The 22612-nt window shown below is 38.7% G+C and overlaps 1 protein-coding gene across 1 annotated transcript; it reads left to right on the top strand.

The window, feature by feature from the left end:
* Window positions 1-251: 251 nt before the first annotated feature.
* Window positions 252-22133, top strand: ift88 (intraflagellar transport 88 homolog). The gene is made up of 24 exons (XM_062432228.1): window positions 252-464; window positions 595-657; window positions 834-893; window positions 1903-1956; window positions 2269-2332; window positions 2630-2699; window positions 3113-3203; window positions 3807-3911; window positions 4611-4713; window positions 5190-5536; window positions 6457-6527; window positions 6718-6804; window positions 7140-7239; window positions 8806-8892; window positions 9087-9273; window positions 9492-9600; window positions 9755-9905; window positions 10020-10135; window positions 12214-12266; window positions 12779-12844; window positions 12960-13066; window positions 14934-15006; window positions 21044-21151; window positions 21413-22133. The coding sequence occupies exons 1-24, from the start codon at window positions 252-254 to the stop codon at window positions 21532-21534; spliced, it is 2607 nt and encodes an 868-aa protein (XP_062288212.1). The 3' UTR covers window positions 21535-22133.
* The last annotated feature ends 479 nt before the right edge of the window (window positions 22134-22612 follow it).

Genomic DNA, 22612 nt, shown 5'->3' with positions numbered 1-22612 from the left:
ACACAAACCATATATATTCCATTCATTAGTTGACATTGTTTACTTAGTTATAATGATACTGTTTAACGGCTAAATTTAGGTGAAACTGTGCTGAAAAATAGAAAAGCTAAAACCGTAAAGTACTAAGGTTATAATTGTATCCTAGCAACAGAAGGAATCAGTTTCGACCAATTATATCGACGCTGAATTATAATTGACGCATAAGTAACCAATCACGAGTTTGAACACTGAATTGTCCCACCCTCACCGCTATGAATTGTGGGATTGGATGCCTAAAACGACAACAAACTACATTTGCCGTTACCTGCCTTGGCTGTTTGAAGTCAGTTTATTCCACTTTTATTCATGTGCGTTTCGTAAAGCACCGCATACGAGTCAGAGAAATGGAGAATGTGCATCTGGCTGTAGAGGAGGAGGATCTTTATTCGGGATATAACGACTATAATCCAACATTCGACTCCGAGGTGAGTTAGAAACGATGCTATTTTAGCTCAAGTTAGCTGTGAATTTAGCTTAAAGCCTTTCAACACATCGTTTACTTTGCAGTGGCAGTGGCTATCTAAGTAACAATAACTGTATATTTATCAATTGAAGGAGTTGGAGAATGATGTAGGCTTCCAACAAGCAGTGAGGACAAGTCATGGAAGAAGACCCCCAGTGAGTTTCCACTGTACACTGTTTGTGTGTGTGTGTGTGTGTGTGTGTGTGTGTGTGTGTGTGTGTGTGTGTGTGTGTGAGAGAGAGAGAGAGAGACAGAGAGAAAATAATCATAATTGCACTTACTTCATTATACTTAACTTTCCTGCTCATACTAAAGAAATGTAATTTTTCAGATGACTGCCAAGTTTCCTGGCACTGCCATTGGAGCTCGACCTTTAGCTTCTTCCTTTGGAGTAAGTATAATAAAACACAATGATTTTGAGTAGCACGGGATTTTGAAAAACAAACAGCTGCAGTAAACTGGAGATTTCCACATACTGATCTTGCATTCAGATTCCTCACAGATTGTCTTTAGAATGCGAAGTGTTAAAAATGACAAATGATGTGATATATCACAGAAGCATCTCTGTTGTACCACTCAATGAAATCAAAACAAAGTACACAATAAAACACACATATCCAATGAAGAACAAGCATACAGTGACTTAAACATAGATTAAGCATTTAAACTTCTAAAAGTCCTGAATGCAAGAGGAGTGAGAGGGACTCCATGTATTTATTTATTTTTTTACAAGATGTTTGGCTTTGAATTGTCTTGAGCATTGACATAGCAGTCTTGTTTGGAATGAATGATTGGTTGATTGCTTTTGCTAAGAGTGGAAGTGTTTTCAGCTTATGGCACTCACTTCTCTGAGCATTAAAATGTTTTTAGCACGACATGTAGTTTATAATATATATTATGTTCATAAACATAAGCTTCGTTCTTTGAAACTGACTTTAATTATGCTCACTTATCATTAAACCATATTTTTGTGATACATTACATTATCAGTTGCATTGTCTGATAAACAGCTGTTTAAAAAAAATTAAACAGCGTTCATGTACTGTACTATAAACACCAATCATAACTATGATCATAATTATAATCATGGTGAAGTCCAGAGAATTATCATTATTAGCATTATATAACAACAACAGGAAAATTGAGATGTTAGCAAATCCAAATCCTGACCTGCTCAGTTAATCCACTCCCACATAATATGCACAGACAGTGTATTTTGTAGGGAGGATAATCTGTTAAAAGTGACATCAAATTATGTAACACATTGTTGTAAGAATGACAGAGGTTGGCAAGATGTGAGTAGCTGCTGAACATGTGCCCCTTTGTTGTTGTTGTTGTTGTTGTTGTTGTTGTTGTTACCTAGAATTGCCCAAATGACCTCCCATTGTTGTTTCCTGTAGTCTCGGGCCCCTTTGGCCTCTTCGATGGGCAGACCCATGACTGGAGCTGTGCAGGTAAGAGAGCTTAACCACTCTATGCTGCTTTTAAGAGCTGCATAGATTTGACTCAGTCGTACTACTGTGATTATGATTCAAACAGTTAGTAGAAGTATTACATTAACAAGTGAATGTGCTAAAAACTTACTGATGGTTTTATATCAGTATCCTGTATTTAATTCAAGGTAAATATCAGCTTGGTAACCAGAATTAAACATTAAAAAGTTAGTTAATAGCAGTTCTATTTTTGTGAAGAAAATTGTCTCAATGAAGCAAGAAATCAGCGTAGTACATGTATTGTATTGTTTCTTTACTTTTGAACTGTGACAGGATGGAACAGCCCGACCCATGACTGCAGTCAGAGCAGCAGGTTACACCTCCTCCATGACCCGTGGTGAGTGTGAGGGAGAAAACACAATTTGTCTTCATTAGAGCTATTTCAGATATTAATTCTGTCTTAACCCTGTAGTTCTGTGGCGGCTCGTGTTAACCACATCTGCATTGTGCAAAAAATGTTATTCCTCTGGAATATGCCCAGTTGCAGAGATACAGTGTCAGTATGGCACTCAGAGGATAGTCAGCAAAGAGAGTCGCTGTATTTTTTAAATTTGCTTTGTTCTTCTTCTCTTTTTATTAGTGTAAAATTTCTATTAAATTATCTAAACAATATAGTATTCCTTTGTATTTTCAGGATCAGCCTTTGACCCTCTGGGCCAGTCCAAAGGTCCTGCACCTCCACTCGAAGCAAAGAATGAGGACACGTGAGTTGTCACTGTTTAAACTAGCTCATTTCTCTGATGAAGTGTTTATTTGAAGACTACTTCAAAAGGTATTTCTTTTCCTTTTAGCTATATTTGATAGAAAATATGAAGGCATCTTCAGATGCTATATAGCATCCATTAATATCTGTACGTAAAGATGCATAATCGGTCCTATTCGTCATATCAAAAGAAAATGTATAAGCAGTTAATGTAACAAGATAACATTTATCAATAGAACTACAAATAATACAACTATGAATGTATTAAAAATATATAATCATTTTGAGTTATAAACCTATAAATACATGTTCCAAACTGCATTATGCATTTGGATAAATATTACTACTCTCTGCCTCTCCACTCTTCTAACATATCATAATTACATTATTACATATACTGTGTGTATCTTGCAGGCCTGAGGAGAAGATCAAGATCCTGGAGAAGAAAGTGAACGACCTGATAGAAGAGAGCTGCATGGCACAAAGCACGGGAACCCTACAACTGGTCAGACTCTGTCATTCTTTGGCCTTCTTTGTTTAGTATTAATGGCAGACTGGATATGGAGAGAAGCGTTTAAATGAAGATAATTAAGGTCAATTGTGAGGTTAGAATTTTTTACAGGGCAAGCAAAAAATATTGAAAAGAGCCATTCATTTCTCATTGTGTTGGCTCTGTTTCTCTACCACACGGGACTGAAATGTAACACTGTTTTTCAGGGTTAAGTGTTTAGTCAGCCGCTCCCACATTTTCAACCAAATTAAACATTGAAATTAAGCTTTTGGCTCACCTGCCAATAGTTTGCAAACTAGAGTTGGCCGCCAAACGTTTTTGGTCTCCATCAATTATACAGTTGTCTGAGTTTGTAATTTTTTATGAAATGCCAAAGCAATCCACTACATCTGAAGCAAAAGTTGCGTGCTTTCTCAAACAATGACTCGTGTATTTTGGCAGATTAACGTTGTTTAAGATATATTTTACTGGCTTGTGATATTACTCATTTTAGAACGGTAGAAGTTGTCACTACTGCTGACCTGTGTAACGTGGGTTTTGTGTTTGTGAGGTCATGTGAATGTCTGATAATGTGTGTTTGTGTGTTTCTAACTACAGGCTCTTGAAAAAGCTAAAGAAGCAGGAAGGAAGGAGAGAATGCTGGTGAGACAGAGGGAGCAGTCTGGAAACGCGGACCACATCAGTTTAGACCTCACCTACTCTGTGAGTAAGGCTGCTGTAGATCAACGGTTGTACCAGCGTCTACAGTGGAAATGAAATGATTGCGTATAGTGCTCCCACACACTGAAACGATGTGCCTAAACATTTGTTTTCGAAAGGAAAAAATGAAAAGAAATGAAAATGAAAGCCTGTTGTTTAGTGCTGCATTAGTCCCCCCACGGGCCCCTGGGCACTGAAGCTCATGTCCCCCAAACAACTTTTATTTTAATCTGTTTGGATAACACTGCTGTCGCTTAGAAACCTTGTAACTCCATATTTAGTGTTGGACATACTAGGTTTCCTACAGGTACCATAATTGTCAACATCAAGAGAGTGGGTCAAGCCTTGTTTCGTATTTCTGTAGATCCTGACAAAAAATCATTGAGTGCCCTTTATTCTGCTCAAGGGCCCCTGGGCAAAAGAGGCCCTGCTTGTGTGTGCTTTGTTTACTTGCACTAATGTGGGGATTTATGTATGTTTTTGTTCACAGTGGTAGATTTTCTATTTTCACATGAGAGGGGAGACAGTAGAGAAATGTCTGGCAGGGTTTGATCCTCTTGTCAGCAGAGCGCCGAGCTTAACCACTCAGCTCTCTGGGCACAGCTAACAGAAGACATTCAATTTGAAGTTTGAGTTCCTGACTTTTTTTGCCTGTTTCTTATTATTCCATAAAGAATTTCTAAAGCTTTCTGTCATTGCCAGGTCCTGCTCAACCTCGCCAACCAGTATGCAAACAATGAAATGTACCCGGAGGCCCTGAACAGCTACCAGGTCATTGTGAAGAACAAGATGTTCAGTAACGCAGGTGAGCAGATGGCTCAGCTTTGAGCTCATCACAGATGTGTTTAGACTATCTTTGCACTCATGAAGACAAAGCTCAAGCAGACGGGTCGGCCAGAAAAGCTTGTGTTTAATATGCATATAAAACCAAAGAGGATAGGCTTATTCCTTATTGTGATTCTGGTCAGACAGTGCAGCACTGAAGTATACAATATCACATTTTAAAGGGGCATTCTGGTGTTTTTACTGTGGTCTAGTATCTTGTAAACTAGAATAGGAAGAACAGCAATGAGAAACCATACTGAACTATATTCGATAGTGTTTTGTGAAAAGTATAAGGATGACTGGAATAATCTGTCTTGCTTTCCAGAGTCTTTGGCTTACAGTATATCACTGTTTTAATAAATAATATCTGGCCATCATTTGTTTTGGATCACTGTCACAAAGTTAACTATATTCTTTATGGTATCAGTTTTACTCACACTGTGGTTTTTCCTCCAGGCCGACTTAAAGTCAACATGGCCAACATCTACTTCAAACAGAAAAATTACCCCAAAGCAATTAAATTCTACAGAATGGCTCTGGATCAGATCTCCAACGCTCACAAGGAAATGAGGATAAAGATCATGCAGAATATTGGCGTGGTCTTCGTACGCATGGGCCAATACTCGGACGCCATCACGTCTTTCGAGCACATCATGAGCGAGAGCCCCAACATCAAGACCGGCTTCAACCTCATCCTGTGCTACTACGCCATCGGAGACAGGGAGAGGATGAAGAAGGCCTTTCAGAAGCTCATCTCTGTCCCTCTGGGCATCGATGATGATGACAAGTATATCCCGTCCAATGTGAGTGAACAGTGGCATGCTGTATGTATATCATTTAGGAAACATGTACTGTAATCTGTGAAGCTTGTGTAGTATTACTTATATTATTACATACACTTGTCAAACTGTGGGACATCAAAAAGAACAACACAACATAGAAATAGTTGTTATAGGTTGTGTTATTTGTTTGGTCCATAAAATGTCAGCAAATAGTAACAAATTACATTTTTCTAAAGCCCAAGGGGTTGACAACAAATTGCATCTTTTGTCTGATTTACAATTCTAAAGCTTAAAGATAGATTAGTCTCACAGACAAATCCTTACAGTGGAAACCTAAAACCAGAAAGACTTTAACCATTAAAATTGTTTGCAATTCTTTTTGCTGTCAATTATAATCCTTTCCACTTTTTTCCAATTTCTTCCAAAAACATTTACTTTGACTATCCTAAAGATCCTAAAGAGATCCTTTTTTCCATTGAGTAGATTTCCAAAACAAGCTTAATCCATTGCTCTTTTTTTTCTACTTTATACCAGAATTCTCCTGATAGCTTTTTTTATTACAGCTGCAAGCAGTACTTTGTTCAGGTATTTGTCCCGTCCTTGTAAAATATTTCCAATATTCCCAAGATGTGGTGCAGAACAGCTGTTGGGAATGGTATATCCCATAATGTCTTATACAGATGATTTTAAATTGTCCAAATCAGACATATGTTTTCTGAAAAGCAAGAGTGTAGGTTAGTGTAGGTTCACTACATACATACACTTCACCGACTGATACTTCTGCAGATTATTACTAGAAAAAACATCATTTTCTACTGATGCTATTACTTCTCTTTCTATTGTAGGAGACAATAGAGAATACTAATAGTTACATTCAAATGTGATTGGTAAACGTGGTGCTCTATATCCTTATATCAACCATGTCCTCTCGTGTCTTTCAGGATGACACCAGCTCAAATATGGTCATTGAAGCCATTAAGAATGACGCACTTCACCAGATGGAGAGAGACCTGTAAGAAAAACCCACATCTCCTCTTCAGTGACATATCGCATGGTCTCACCAAAGATCAAACCACTGACACTTTCTCCACTTTAAAAACAATACTTTTAATACAATGTATACTGTTGATCTAATGATTAGTTATTGAACCATTCATTTCTTGAATTCCTGTCCTGTTTTCTCCCTCCCTATTGTACCGTAGAAAAGTCCTAGCCGAGAAGTACATCATGACTGCTGCCAAGCTCATTGCTCCAGCCATCGAGACTTCTTTCGCTACTGGATTCGACTGGTTCGTTACCATTGTGTTCGTCTTCCGTCTCTTCTTAACACCAGAGGGCACACATGAACAAGCGGGCTCTAGTCCCATGAATGCGTCTTGAAGGACCCATAAACACTACAACATTTTAAAGAAAAAGTCAACAATATTAATAGACGTTATATCCATTAATTAGTGTTTTTGTTTAATTCCTGTTTCAAATGCTGAATCACAATTCTCACTTTCACCACAATAATTCAAATTTACCTCAAGTCAATCAGATATAAAATTGTCATGAGTTTTGCTTTCCTCTCATAATGCTGAGAATAAGGCAAAAACAAGATATGTTTTTGTTCTTTTCTTCAAAGGTGTGTTGACATGGTGAAGAGCTCTCAGTACGTCGAGCTTGCCAATGATCTAGAGATAAACAAAGCCATCACCTACCTCAGACAGAAGGACTTCAATCAGGTGAGTGTGTTCATCTCAACAACATAAAGGGCAATACCACTCACTTCAGGCATCTCACTTTCTGAATCTCAATCTGTGGCAGGCCAGAGTGACAGTAGCAACAGAAACAGGTGAACCACAGTGTCACCTGCCACTGTGAAGTACTCTAATTAATGTTTGGAAGGAACTTTATGTGTTATAGCCAAAGTGAGTGGTATTTCCCTTGTAAACACGTATAACATGGATGATCTGGTGTTTGTTTCCTTTTTATATTGTTTTTTTTTCCATCTTTTTTACGATGCTGTGTTACCACAAGCCATTGGCCGCATTGTTTATATTTGTTTGTTTTTCTCCTGCTGAAGCGGTTTCAGCAGAGCAGCATCAGACTCTTTTATACAACAGCTCACTTCTCATTGACTCCATTCTTTCTTACTTTTGTCTCGTTTCCTCCCCATCTGCATGCCTAAGGTTGAGGTATGTGTGTCTTCTGTTTCCATGTTTGCATTAAGATTATGTGTGTGTGAGTGTGTGTGTGTGTTAGTGTTTTTTGATAGGAAACTACTCAAGCATGTATTTGCCAAAATATTAGCACTGCCAGGAGAAGTTGGAGTAGCAATTGTTGGGTTTAAAACCCACAGACCAGTCAGGACAATTTGGCTGCAGAAAGGAAATTAGAACCATGGTTCCTTTTTTAACAATAATATACCTGTGAGCTCTCAAGGAACTTCAGCTGTGCCAGTAAACCTGCTCTGTTGCCAACATTAGAACAGTGATGACACTTAGCAGCTCCGGTGTTTTCAATTACATAGACCTGCAGTAGCCAACATAATTGCGCTCACAGGCTTTTTTTTTTTTTTTTTTTTTGACTGATGCATGTGTGTGGTGCTCTTATTCTCTTCACAAACAGTGATGGTGGTGGTGTAACCTGCAGCATCAGTGCAGCTGTAGCCTAACTGGTGGTTGGTCAAAATAATAACTTTTACACACTAAAACTGTTGGAAATCTCCCCAGTACATAATGTGCTTATAATGGAATAACAACAACTAAATATAAACTGTTTCATTTCTAAATGTTTTGTGTGTATTTCTTGGGAATTAAAATCTTTACTTCATGTGTTAGGTATTCAGACACTCATGTCAAGAACTTGCACAATAATTGGTGGAAATAAGCTTTAGTAGGTGGCATAGTTTTCAAGCTGAATATATTTTTTCATAGTTAAACTCTAATCTCAGTCAAAATCTACTGTTAGGAGTTACTTTGTATATAGAGGGTCTTTCACTGGTAGTTCTCCAAAATATACCTTTAACCCTAATTTAACATATTCTGATACATATTGACATGAAGAATATTTATCGACGGTATGATGACTCAGCGTATTGTACTAACCCAGAATTAAACTTAACCAGAAGCTTGTGATCACACCATGATCGGATCTGGAAAATATAGGAAATTTTACATTTCAAACGGTTTGTAGCTGTGTTAAATACTGGGGACTATGCCTTCATTACTGTTTTTAAAGTACACGTTAGTACATTAGAGGAAAACCAGTGTAAAGTTTGACCCTGACAGCTTTTTATGTGTTATCAGGCAGTGGAGACTCTGAAGACATTTGAGAAGAAGGACAGCAGAGTGAAGAGCGCTGCTGCCACCAACCTCTCCTTCCTTTATTTCCTGGTAAGGTCCTCTCAGTGATTAAACAAAAGGCTATTAGATACTTAGTTCAAAAGGTAAAGGAAACTTCAGTGTAGAATCTTGCCATCATGTATATTTGTAGCTAAATGTTGAGTTTGATGGCTCAGTGACGGTGTCCATGCTGCTACATGTATATCGGTATAGATGCTTTTTCTCTGACCTTTAACCTGTTATAGGAGAAGGACTTTGAACACGCTGACCGATATGCTGACCTGGCCATGACCGCTGACCGCTACAACCCGGCGGCTCTCGTCAACAAAGGCAACACAGTGTTCGCCAAGCAGGACTACGAGAAGGCTGCAGAGTTCTATAAAGAAGCGTTGAGGAATGACTCCTCCTGCACTGAGGCCCTCTACAACCTGGGTAACACTTCATTAAATTCATGTTAACATTCCAGCAATCGTCCCTGCGTTTGGTGACGCGTTGCTGCATAACTGCACATTATCTGTAGATGAGTAGAATAGTGTGAAACCATGTACAGTCCCAGTAAGGTGTTACCTTTTTGCCTGTCGTTATCATGGTTGAGTGGCCATGTATCCAAAGTTGATTGTCAGTTTTTGCTCTCTTCCCCCTTGTTCCAGGTCTAACATATAAGAAACTGAATCGTCTTGAAGAAGGTCTGGACTTCTTCCTGAAGCTCCATGCCATTCTCAGAAATAGTGCCCAAGTCATGTTCCAGCTGGCCCACCTGTATCCTTCTGATAGTGTGTTTGCCTTTTTCTATCAGTTTGTGTCATGGGAGTTAATTTTGCTTCACATAACGGCACATCAGTAGTCATTGTTGAGAAGGTGTTCATTTAGGGAATCAAACCTGGTTTATTAGTCTTTAACAGTTTGATCTCAGCTACGAGCTACTGGAGGATCCCCAGCAGGCAATCGAGTGGTTGATGCAAGTCATCAGCGTGACTCCCACTGACCCCCAGGTACTGGCCAAACTGGGAGAGCTGTACGATAGCGAGGGGGACAAGTCTCAAGCTTTCCAGCACTACTACGAGGTATGTGGAGCATAATTAAGTGTGTTTCTGTCTACAGACTTAATTATTCATTTAAAACATCAGCATTAGCTACCTCTAAATCTTCTGATCCTGTTGGTTTGTGCTGCCGTTCAGTCCTTCAGATACTTCCCTTCTAACATCGATGTGATTGAGTGGTTGGGGGCTTATTACATCGAGACGCAGTTCTGTGAGAAGGCTATTCTGTACTTTGAAAGAGCCACACTCATACAGTAAGTGACCGATAGTTACAGTACCACACAGCCGCTTATATGCATTTTTCTGTTCGCCAAGCAGACAGAAATGTACAAAGTCAGTGTATGGGGCCAGAACAGCAATGGTTAAATTCTGGCATCGATAAATGAAGTTTGGCACTGTAAACAAAACTGAACTGAAAAATGAAACATTGGCATAGAAGCACTTATATTGGGGAAAAAGTTGTATTGACACTGAAACAAGAATTAGCACTGAAAAATACAACACAGGCATTAAAAAAAACAACAATAGTACAATTGTATTATCTTATCATGTTTAGATATTTTGTGCATCATGATGTGTTTTTCAATGTCAGTGTTCAGATTTATTTTTCTTTCATTAACCAATGAAAGACTTTTCTCATCTGGAAGTGTTTTTCTTGAATGAAACAATAGATTTTGTTACGGCTGCCTCTCAGCTCTTTAAAACCAAACATGGCTTTTTACCTTTTTATGTACAGAGGCTAATCTAGAATTTGCAGGTAAAGATATTTTCTCCTTTTACAAACTGTAGTGTGAACAGGTGATTGTACATTTTTACAACCAGAACCTCTAAGTGGTCAATTCAGTCTGCCTTTGTTTCATTTTGTGTCAACTTCGGTGTAATGACTCATACAGTGGTGCTTTGAAGTTCTAAAATTAGATAAAAGGAAACCAATTAATCAAATGAGACAAAAACATTAAACTCATTTATTTATTGAAGAAATTGACCCACTCTTACATATATGTGTTAGTGGGTTTTCTTGCCTGAACTGCCCACTTTAGGTCCCCCCCACAGAATTTCTATAAAATTAACGTCAAGACTTTGACTCAGCCATTCCTAAGCATTCATTTTATTCTGCTTTAACAAGTCTTTTGTAGAATGACTTGTGTGTTTAGGGTTGCTGTCTTGCTCTATGATCCAGTTCCTGTTGAACTTCAGGCCACAGACAGATTCTTTGACATTTTCCTGTAGAACTTGCTGGTACAACTCAAAACTCCAACAATGATTACAAGCCATCCCGGTCCAGACGCAGCAAAGTAGGCCCAAACCATGATACAATGCCACCAGCATGTTTCACAGGTGGGATGAGGTTCTTATGCTGGAATGAATTATTTGCTTGTCACCAAACACGCCTTTCATTCAAGCCAGCAGTCTGATTTTGGTCTCGCCTGTCCACTGTCATTTTCCTAACAGCCTTCTGGCTTATCCACGTGGCCATGAGCAAACATAGATGAGCAGTAATGTTATTTTTGCGGAGTTGTGGCTTTCTCCATGCAGCTCTGCACGCCATTGATGTTCATTGTTCTTGTATTGGTGGACACATGAAAATTGATATTAGTCACTGCAACAAAGGCCTTTTAGTTTCCTAGATGTCATCCTGGGCCATTACACACCTTGCTCTTGGTGGGATCTTTGTTGTTCAACCACTCCTGTTGAGGGTAACACTGGTATTGGATGTCTTCCATTTGTACACGATCTGCCTGATAGTTGACTGGTGGAGTCCAAACTCTTTATAAATGGTCTTGTAACCCTTTCCAGCATGCTGAGAATCAGCAACTCTTCTTTTAAGGTCCTCGGAAATCTCCTTTGTTTGAGCCATGACACCCTTCCACAAACCTGTGTTGTCAAGCTCAGACTTTTATAGTGAAGACCCACATTTCTCTTCTTTAAATAAGGCAGGGCCTCCCAGACTCACATCCCATTGATTGAAACACCTGACTCTAATTTCCCATTCAAATGAATTGATAATCCTAGAGGTTCACATATGATCATCATTTTCTGCAATAAATAAATAAATAAGTGTAATATTTATGACTTATTGGTATTGGATGTTTCTTTATCTAGTTTTAGAACTTGCATTAAAAATCTTATCATACTTTATGTCAAATTCTAAAGGGTTCACAAACTTTCAACCACCACTGCATGTACAATACTAATGTTTTTAGTTGACTAGTCCTACACAAGCAGCAGACTATGAGTTTTTTTTTATACCTAATATATAGGACAATATAGCTGAGTGTTATATGTTCAGTCTGTTCATACTGATGGGATATCTTTCTGCCGTGTTGCTCAGACCAACTCAGGTGAAGTGGCAACTGATGGTGGCGAGCTGTTACAGGAGAAGTGGTGAGAATAACTTAACCTGCATCATATTAACCCATGCTATTACATTTTAAATACGTACACATGTATTATCCAAGACAGAACACTAGAATATGTGATAAAATTGTAATAAGAATTTCACATGTTATAGATTAATGCAGTTTTTTGCAATGAAGCTGTAGTCAAATAAAATGCTACCCACAGCTGTTATCCAATTTTGATAATGAAAACCAGTTCTTAGAGAAGACCGTTACATAGAAGCTTTATTATATCCTCAGTCCACAAGCACATGAGCTTAGACTTTTATTTGGAATTTTAATTGTGTCTTTACTGCTAGTGGGAAGGTAAGAGTGGGAAAGAGTAAACCCTTTCTGACCAAGTGCTATTGAAGTAACTTAAACTCCTGTTCATTCAGAGAAGTTGTTTAACTTTATAGTTTCAAAACCGCTGCCTCAGGCTGTGTGCGTGGAGTGAATTAGCAACATTAATGTCTTGAAATGGACTTTTTTCCTTTTTTTTTTTTTTTGTCTTTACAGGAAACTACCAAAAAGCTCTGGAAACATATCAAGACATCCACCGCAAATTTCCAGAAAATGTGGAATGTAATTCCTCCCATTTGTTACACAATTTCTCTCTGGGACTGTTGACATAGCAGATGATTCACTGATCAGTATATAGAGGCAATAAAAAGCTCTTTGCGTGTTTGTTTTTGTACAGGTCTACGTTTCCTAGTGAGGCTGGGTACAGACATGGGTTTGAAGGAAGTCCAAGAATATGCCACCAAGCTGAAGAAGGTGGAAAAGATGAAGGAGCTCAAAGAGCAGGTATGTAAGGCCTGGCTGCCACTCCTTTACAGTTAGCTTGCAGCATTTTCATGTAAACAAAAGTCTGTTTTGCTGCTCATGATTTATTGTATTGTAGGCAGTGGTAAAAATGCATCAAAAGATATAACTCACTAATGATTTCATGTATTTAATGTGTAACATGGAATACCTTTTTGTTTGTTGGCTTCAGATTCACATTAACTAACCTTAAACAAGCAGCCTAGTTTAATGATTAACATTCAAATTAGGGTTATACATCTGATTATTTTCATTAATCATCTTTTCTTTATCAATGTCTTGGTTTCCTCTCTTCTATTCCTGGACACCTTGATTAAAAACATGCACATGTCTCTTTGCCACAAAGTGTGCCAGTGGTCACTACAGATCCAGAAATGCATGAGAAACATCTGTTTCCCCCCCCTTTGTTCATTTTCCATGAATCAGGTCGTGTTGAGAGGAGAGCACACACTATACAGCTGTTTAACACCTGGCTTATAATAATGCTGGGTAACTTTTAAACAGTTTTTGTGTTTGGAGAATTGTTCACAGGTCTGACTCTACACACAGTAAGTCAGGCTGTTCAGTGTCACCTGTCATCTGGAGGGATAATAATTCCTATAATCCCTGATGCTGGAAATGAAGTCTGTGTTCCCCCTAACAATCATTTATTGGCCCTAGATAGCCTACACTGTATCTGATTGGTTGAGAAACAATCAGCACAACCTAAATAATCTCTTCTTAAATATTCTCTTAAATCTATCTAATAATAATTCCAATATAACAAGCGTATGTTCTATAAGATCTGTTATTACATTTCTTACTAAAGAATTGAATTCAGGTCTGAATAAGACAATCAACCAAAAGCCCCAAATGTCAAATAATATAAATTAATGCCTCACTAATCCTTATCTTCAAACTCTACTCAGGATTCAGAGTGTTAAGTAGCGTCTAGTGCCTCTTAAACTTTTAGTCCGCACCCAAAAGTGTTGACAGGCTTTTGTTTTTGTTGATTATCTGCAAAACTGGCGGTGGTCAGGGGATCAGTCAAGTTTTGAAGAGTTCCAGATTCTAGAGTAACAGAACCATGTGCCTCGGTCCCGTAGACGTATTCATCAGTGCCAGGAACGGATGAATCGGAGGCTGACTTTGTCAAATCACAACCAGCTGCTCTTCAATCAGCCCAAATCAGCCCAGAGATGCTGTTGGAGCAGAGGAATAATCCTACGGAGACACAGAGCCAGAGAGTTGACTCATTAATCCCCAAATTCTTCAGATTGAATGAACAGCTAATCCAACATTAGGTGCACATTGTACCAAATGATCAACATGAGATGGGGAAACAAAAACAAATATATGAAGTCTTATTAAATCACCACTTTTAAAAATATTAAATATGTTATTTTACTATGATAGTCTCCACATCTTTGTAACTGGCTCTGTCCCTGTTGTTAAGTCCTCTATTGTCACATTGCTGACTTCTTTACATGTGACATTTATGCTCATTTTCCCATGTATTAATGTCAAATTCTCCTTGACTTTTTTATTAAAACGTTTCTGCTTAGTTTTGTTTCTGTTACACGGTATTAGTTTCAAATGTTTTTATCCGTGCCAATAAAACAGATTTAATTTATGAGACACAGAGGGAGAGATGAAGAAAGAGCCAAAAAGCAAAACAAGCTCAGCTTTGGAAAAAATGTCACCAAAAACACAACAACCTAGCATGAAATATGTGTTCTTTTGTGTGAATTGCACATATTTTAATGTTATTATTCCTGTTATGACAGGTCAGAATGTCCACAGTAAAAAAAAAACAATATATATATTCAATCCTGCTATCTCCCTTCACTCTCTTTCACTATTCCTCCAGAGGGTCAAGTCGGGGCGAGAGGGCAGTGCCAGAGGTCGGAGAGAAGGCAGAGAGGGCAGCGCTGGGAGTGCCGGTGAGTCAGTAGTCACCATAACATACGACGTACTTTGCATCAGTCTGACAAAGTCAACATTAAGTCCAATATGCACCTGCAAAACTCCACACCAGGATGGTCTGTGCGTCAAACCTGAATACTTTTTTCTGGTACTAATTCAAATGTGTCCATAGCACAAGAGTTGCTCAGATTTGTAGACAATATTTTAAATGTGTTTAGATACATTTTTGTACGGCTATCTGCGGTGAAACAAGGTATAATTTGTACTAATTCTACTTATACCTATAATCGATACTGTTTAGCTTGCCACTATTTTCTGTCTTTTTTTAAATTCTTATATGTCATTACTTTCCTCTTTCTTCTGTTGTTCACACATGCTGCTGGGCAGCAGGCGTCTCCACACCTGTCCTCACCTCTCCTAAGAAGGCCAGCATAATGGGTATCCCTCTATACACCACACTGAGTAAAGTAGAAGGCTATATCTGTCTGATCATTTTTAAATCCGTAAAAGGACGGTTACACATCCAAATCCCACCTCTAATCCCTCAGGGGGTCACCGACAGGTCGAACATCTTTACATGTCAGATTTACAGTTCTCCTTGGTTGACTGGGGTGCTTTAGGTGTTTAGCATCCCCAAATCATTTGAAAGAAAGACTGTATATAAGGACCAATCCCCACATATAACCGTTCCAGCAGGCTGAATGCTCTCTGTGTGGCTTTTATCAATGATTTTAAATTCTTCTAGCAACAAAAGTTCTAGGGCAACTTTTTGGCTCAGATGGTCTCCACCTGACCAAAGCTAGAGTTTGGATGCTATCTACTAATTTAGCATTTGGACTTCTCTGTTCAGATGCTTCTCACGGAAACCAACCATGCCACCCTGCAACTTTCATGACCTGTCTGTTAGAGACTGATACTCTTTGGGTCCCAGTCCTTATTTGTTTGGTTACAGACACTGACACTGTGATAATCCCTTAATAGATGCCCTATGAGATTTGCAGTCAGACAATCTGGTGCATGTCCCAGGAAAGTCATTACTGTTAATGTTCAGCCTCAAAACATCCTGAAGCCGACTCCTTCATCACTAAACTCTCATGCCTCTTTTGACAGTCCTGTTCCATCTACATCTCCCAACTAGGTATTGTTTGGTTTGCTGAATGTCAGATGACTGGCAAATAAATCCTTTTTCTGAAATGATTTCATAGAATCAAAGTAGTTAGATCTATTTATGCTCTGAGACTTGGTTAAGTCCAGGTATCTATTACACTGAACTGGCTATGATTCACAGAGAGAATTTGAAATGTTCCTCTTACTCACTTGGCAGCTTTTCTCCATTTCAAATACTTGGTTTTATTATAAATGGCAACGTTCCACTATTTTGTGTTTTAATCTGCAGGCCCCATAAATATGTTTTTTTCAGGAATTTTCTGTCCTTTTCACTTTTATTGTGGTTCACTTTGACAGAGTCTTGATTATAGAGGATTTTAACATATATGTATGCTGCCTCTCTCTGGTTCCTCTTTTACTATGAAATGATTCCTCTTATGTGGCGTCTCTAGCCCGTGGTGTTCCCCAAGGCTCCATCCTTGGCCCCTTATCTATCTATCTATCTATCTATCTATCTATCTATCTATCTATCTATCTATCTATCTATCTATCTATCTATCTATCTATCTATCTATCTATCTATCTATCTATCTATCTATCTATCTATCTATCTATCTATCTATCTATCTATCTAAACCAAGTACCAGTGTTATGCAGATGATACACTGATGTATGTCCCATTTATAAAACGGGAAAAAAAGGCAATTTTAATTATGTATCTTGTCTGGCAGAAATAAAAAGTGTTGGATGTCCCAAAACCTTCTCCAGCTTAACGAAAACAAATCAGACATAATGCTATTGAGTCACCCAAAGGCCATCCCTATTTTATAGAAACATCTTGTATCCCTGTCTACAAATATCAAACCTGCAGCCAGGAACCTGGGTTTAATATTTGACAGTGACCTTTTATTTAAAAAACTAATTACAATAGTTGTTCAATTATGTTTTTATTAACACAGGAGCATCTCAAAAATCAGGTCTTTTCTCTCTGGCCTGATCTTGAGAGGGTCATCCGTGTTTTTATTTCATCTCAGTTAGATTACTGTCATTTATTGTATTCAGGGTTAAGACAAAACATTATCCCACACCTTCAGCTAGTAAAAAAGCCCAGCTTTTACTCTATATTTTCTCTAATTCTAGCACACTGTTTTTATTTACAACATGTCCCACCTGTATGAGTATTATTACTCTTGTTATTTATTCTTTTTTTTATCTTATTCCTGTGGATTTTATTCCATTTAGTTTTTGTATTATTTGTATTCCCTGATTTTATTTGCCTAGAAAATGCTGGCAGCCATTATTTTGCCCGTGGACCGAACCAGGGAAGCTATATCCCCCCCCCCCCCCCCCCCCCCCTGTTTCCAGTCTTTATGCTAATTTAAGCTAAATGTGTCCTGGCAACAGCTTCATATTTGAGATACAGATATGACCGTGGTTACAATCTTCTTGTCTAACACACCACAGGAAAGCCAAAATATTGAACTATTCCTTTAAATGACAAAAAAACAGGGATGTTGTACCCTCACATCTTTGTAGGAGGAGACTGTTTCGGAGCACTGATGGCACTGAAAACCTCAGGTCCAATCCTTTAGACACTACAAAAGAAAAACTTCCAAACTTTTTAGCTTTTCTTCACTGCATGTTTACAACAAATACAGACACATGCTCTGACACTGGAAAGCTGGCTCATCAGCAGATTTCAAACACAATCCAGAAGAAGTAGTGAACTGCCAAAAACTGTAATGAGGCAAAGCTTTGCTCTGGTATTCAGCTGAATACCAATAGTCTAGTTATATATATATATATGCATATGGATGTATATATGTATATGTCAGGCATCTGTTAAAGTGCTTGCTGCTCCACCCTGCCAAGACCTCTATTCCCCCAGTGATGTGATAAGTTAGATTAGAAAACCTCAGACTTGTGTGTTTGTATTGTCCCATAGTTTGCCAACACCTAGAGTTGTAACTGGATCCATTATTGGAAACGTTTCAATATCATCCGACACGTTCGATCATTTGTATCCACTGATTAGCGATTACAACACTTTAAAGTTGTGAATTCTTCTCTTACTCTCTTAAGGCACATCAGAGGTGGATGTCAAAGCAGGTGAGAGAGGGAAGGTTTTTACAGTGTCAACAGAACAAGTTTTCACCAGCTCTCATTCCACATAGCAGACGTATTGCTTCTCTGTACTCGTACTCTTCTTTTCTCTTTGTTTCTCTGGATGTCTTCATCTATTTTTTCTGACTATATTTTTCATCTCTTTCTTTCATCTCTGCTGCCCAGTATCTCAATCTGAGAATAAACAACTCAGTCCACTGTTGGACTCAGGGAGAGGTATGTACTGTAAGAGTATCACTCAAAAACAAAGAGATACCTGTACAGCATGTACAAAGGTAAAACTACACACTTGAGCCACTTTTATGACAAGGAAGTCTTTACAAAAACTAGAGCTCTCTTGTTTTATTTCAGTAAAAACTCATTTTTGTTGTCATCTAAAGAGGGATTCAGACTTGTTTTTTTTTTCTTCTTTTTTGATAAATCTACAGCTTAACAAATTGCTCACAGATGAAACTGAGAAAGATACATTTCTCTTTACTGCCAGCCACATGACATGTCTTTGATAATAAGATGTCTCAGTGGAATAAGGCGAACAATTCTTCACTTTTCTCGCAATGAGCTGATCAATCAAAACAACAAATGATGTTATTGCAACACTGGGATTGTATGTTTTGAGCACTAACTATACCGAATACTGTATATGCACTATACATGCATATACAGTATATGGTCATTTTGTGCTAAAGAGCAGTAACATTTGACTTGTTTGATTTTTTGCTCTTTAAACCGAAGTGGTATCGTACAGTCTCTGACTTCAGTTTTTTGAGTGGGCTTTCCCTTTTAAAGAGCCTCATTGCAATATTAAAAACACATATAGCTATTTTACACTTTGTTAACTAGCTGCTGCCTTTGTATTAACCTTTTGTATTATGATTGCATGTGTACAATCATACTGTAAAAGTCCTTTTTTACAACTCAAAATGACCTGAGCGAACTTTGCATTGCACGCTCACAGCGAGCGGTGGTGTGAAAGATTTTCTGTGGCACGCACACAGTCAAGAAAGTATAGTGTTATAGTCCAAACACCTGAACCCAGTCCAGAAAACCTCCTGACAGGCAGCTGCGATGTTGGACTGCAGTGGATGTTTGCACTGAGCGTTCTCACACAGGAGGAGGGGGGTAGCGGAGATCCCCCCCCCCCCCCCAAACTGCTTTCAGATATTTGAGAAAACTTCTAATGTACCTGAGAGTTTTCCCTCTTTTCTGTAAAGTCTGCATATTTGCAGCGCTGTACGTTGCGTACGTGCGTTTGTGAGACGGTCAGCTGGTCTGCAGCTCTTTCACGAGCGACTGGCGAGGCGAGACGGTTTATTTTCTCTAGCATCCCAACCTGCGTCACTCTTTGATGTTAATTTGGTGAAAGTGATGTCACAGAGCACTAAAGAGGCACAGCTTTTCATTTATTTAATTTGAACATCTTTGTATTGAAGCTGCTGGTTATAAATACTACTGATTATCAATGATCAACACTAATCCTACTCCTCCTTCACCTTTTATTTATACTCATGTAACCTTCCAGTTGCTTTTCCAAAGAAGTTTGAGCAGGAAATTGAAGTGACTAATCAGTATTGATCCTCTCTATCCACCTCTATTATTTCCATTTGTGCTGCAGAGGTGTATAGAAAGCTTACTTATTGCAGCTTTAATTGTGGAAACTGTTACACATGATTAATATTAAGTCTGGCTTTCCCAACCTGTCTTGTCATCCCCCTTTTTTTGTGTCTCCCAGTTGTGTATTATAAAATAAAAAAAAAACACACACACCACTCAGTCCATCCAAGACTGGGGGGGAAAAATTAGGGGTAGAAGAAAAAAAAAAAAAGAAAAAAATTTCCATTGGAGGTCTCTGGGTTTTGCCAGCAGTTTGTAAGGCCTCGTGTGAGATGTTTGGGACTGTGAGAGAAGGTGGAATATCAGGCCTCCTTCTTCTCCTTCCTGTTTTTCAGCTTTCTGTCGTTCCTCTCTTCAGTTTCCAAAGCTACCTGGCAGCCAGATGTGGCGCGCTGCTGTCTATAATTATGTCTGTCCTTCAGTTTACTGTTGAACCCTGTCAGTATGTCATTTGAGCCTGACACACACACACACACACACACACACACACACACACACACACACACACACACACACACACACACACACACACACACACACACACACACACACACACACACACATATACACACATACACATACACACATAAATCCTCCATCATATAAATTGAATCTTGTGAAGATGAGTAGGACTTGAGCCAGTGCTGTTATCTGGTATCTTGCTAAAAGGCACTCAAGCAGCTCACACAGCTGTTTCAGTTAAATTCTAGTTGTTGGATACACTCTTAAATGCTACTGTAGGCACCTCCCTCATACAGACACACACTCAGATGTTTTCTAACATACTGTCTATGAGATGAAGATATCACGTCTCCTAAATGTTGACTTTTCACGAGTTGAGAAAAGGCGTGTTTGGCTTTAGTTTGACCTCCGTGCAGTTTTTCAGTTTATGAAGGTGTGTTTGAAATCTGAGACTGACAACAGCATCATCACATACTGTTCTACACCAAGTGTTGGAAAGCTTAGGAAATACTTAGTCCAAGTTTTCAGCATACATGGTGTAGAAAATGAGCTGACACAGTTAAGAAAAAAAAGATTTAAATCCGGGTTATTTCTATTTTGAGATTTTATTTTGAAATTCAGAACGTAAGAGTCCTGCATGTGACACGTTCAAATGCATGAAGGCTTAAATAAAACAAACCCTCCAATTTCGAAAAACATTTTGCTTGTAATTTGGTTAATTTGCCATGTGTGTGTGTGTGTTTGGTACAGACAGTGGCCACAGCAGCGGCAGCACTAAGGGAGAGCGGCTGAGCGCCAAGGTGAGGTCACTTCCTGGTTCCAATGAGCCTTACGAGGCCAGCAGCCCCAAAGAACTAGGTGAGGAAACCACTGTTCTCTCTCTTCCTATTTAATGAATTACATGATGTCTCATTTGTCATCTTTTATCATTTGTTATGTTTTTCCTTCACTCATCATCTATCAGTCTGATTATTTTAACAGATACTCAAATTATATGACCAGTTTTCCTGAAAGACATGAAATGGCAAACCCAGTTTCCTTTGATGAGTGCAGTAGTTACAGATAAACCTACAATCAGAACATTTCATAGTAAGTGAAACCTGCTTCTCTTATGTGTAGATGCATCCTACGTGGACCCGCTGGGGCCTCAGATGGAGAGACCAAAGACGGGAGCCAAGAAACGAATGGACGACGACGACTTTGCAGATGAAGAGCTGGGAGACGACCTGCTGCCGGAGTAGCCGCTCCGTCGCCGGCCTTCGCTGCTTAACATTTGCTCTTTTGTCACCTTTTGAAAGGCAAGAGCGCAAATCCAAAAACACTCCAAAAAGTCAGCTGTGGTTCCAGGAGAAAAAGACTCTATTAAAGTGCATCTCTGTTACTCTGTTTATCTCAGTAGTCCAGCAGATTGGTCACCTGAAGATGGTTACAGTGTAGTCTGGACAGCTTTATTTGACTCTGTAATCCAACATATCGGATTTGAAATGAGAGCAGTCACTATAAGAATGAAGTGCTTACTTGTAACATGGATTTATACATGTTTACACCAATATTCAATGGAGTGTGTACAAACTGCTTTACGTCCTACACTCTCCAAAACCCTTAAAGCTGAAACTCTGCATTTTAACCTCTCACTCACCTTTTCATTCTATACCCAGTATGTTGGAGTACGGAGCCAAAACAATGAAAAACATATCGCTGTCCCAATACCTTTTTACAGCACTGTATCTTTCCATGTGTTAGCCTGGGAACCTTCTGGAAACTCCATCAACATCATATACCAAGAAACCTGTGCAATGCATTCATTTCAGCTCCTTTCCAGCTGTTTCTTTGCATTTTATACCCGATTGGAAATGTGTTTATTCGCTGTATAGTATTTATATTTACTTGTCTGTTCATCTGTTTGTTATTCAATTAAAATATTAAGTATTTATCAACACACAGCAGCCTTCAGATGAAGCACAAACCCTGTGGTCAGTGAGTCTTTCTAATATAGAAACAACACAGGCGGAGACAGAGGCCGGCAGCCAAACCGAAGATTTAGTGAAGGGTAAACTGGCCTAAATTAAGCTTTAAAAAGCTTTTTATATGAGTAATAATTTACAGCCTGGGCCTCACATAAATCTTGGTGATATAAATTCCCATACATATCTACTAAATGACAGTAGAATATAGTCTTTGGGAGAAAATAGCTTTTTAATAATTAAAAGTGCTGGCCGTTTGACCCTTACGTCACAGTCATAAGTGGTTGAAAATAGCTGCTTCCAGTTTATCTTAATGTGAAGTGGATTTTGGTGTGAAGCCAGGACACACACACAC

This window comes from Scomber scombrus, chromosome 13 (assembly GCF_963691925.1).
Source record: "Scomber scombrus chromosome 13, fScoSco1.1, whole genome shotgun sequence".
NCBI lineage: Eukaryota > Metazoa > Chordata > Actinopteri > Scombriformes > Scombridae > Scomber > Scomber scombrus.
This window is presented reverse-complemented; position numbering and strand designations above follow the sequence as displayed.

Excerpts from the sequence above, each read along its gene's own strand:
- ift88 (XM_062432228.1), top strand. The coding sequence starts at position 252 with ATGAATTGTGGGATTGGATGCCTAAAACGACAACAAACTACATTTGCC. Across the intron at positions 7,240-8,805 it reads GACAGAAGGACTTCAATCAG|GCAGTGGAGACTCTGAAGAC; the intron begins GTGAGTGTGTTC and ends ATGTGTTATCAG. Across the intron at positions 12,267-12,778 it reads GAGCTGTTACAGGAGAAGTG|GAAACTACCAAAAAGCTCTG; the intron begins GTGAGAATAACT and ends TTGTCTTTACAG.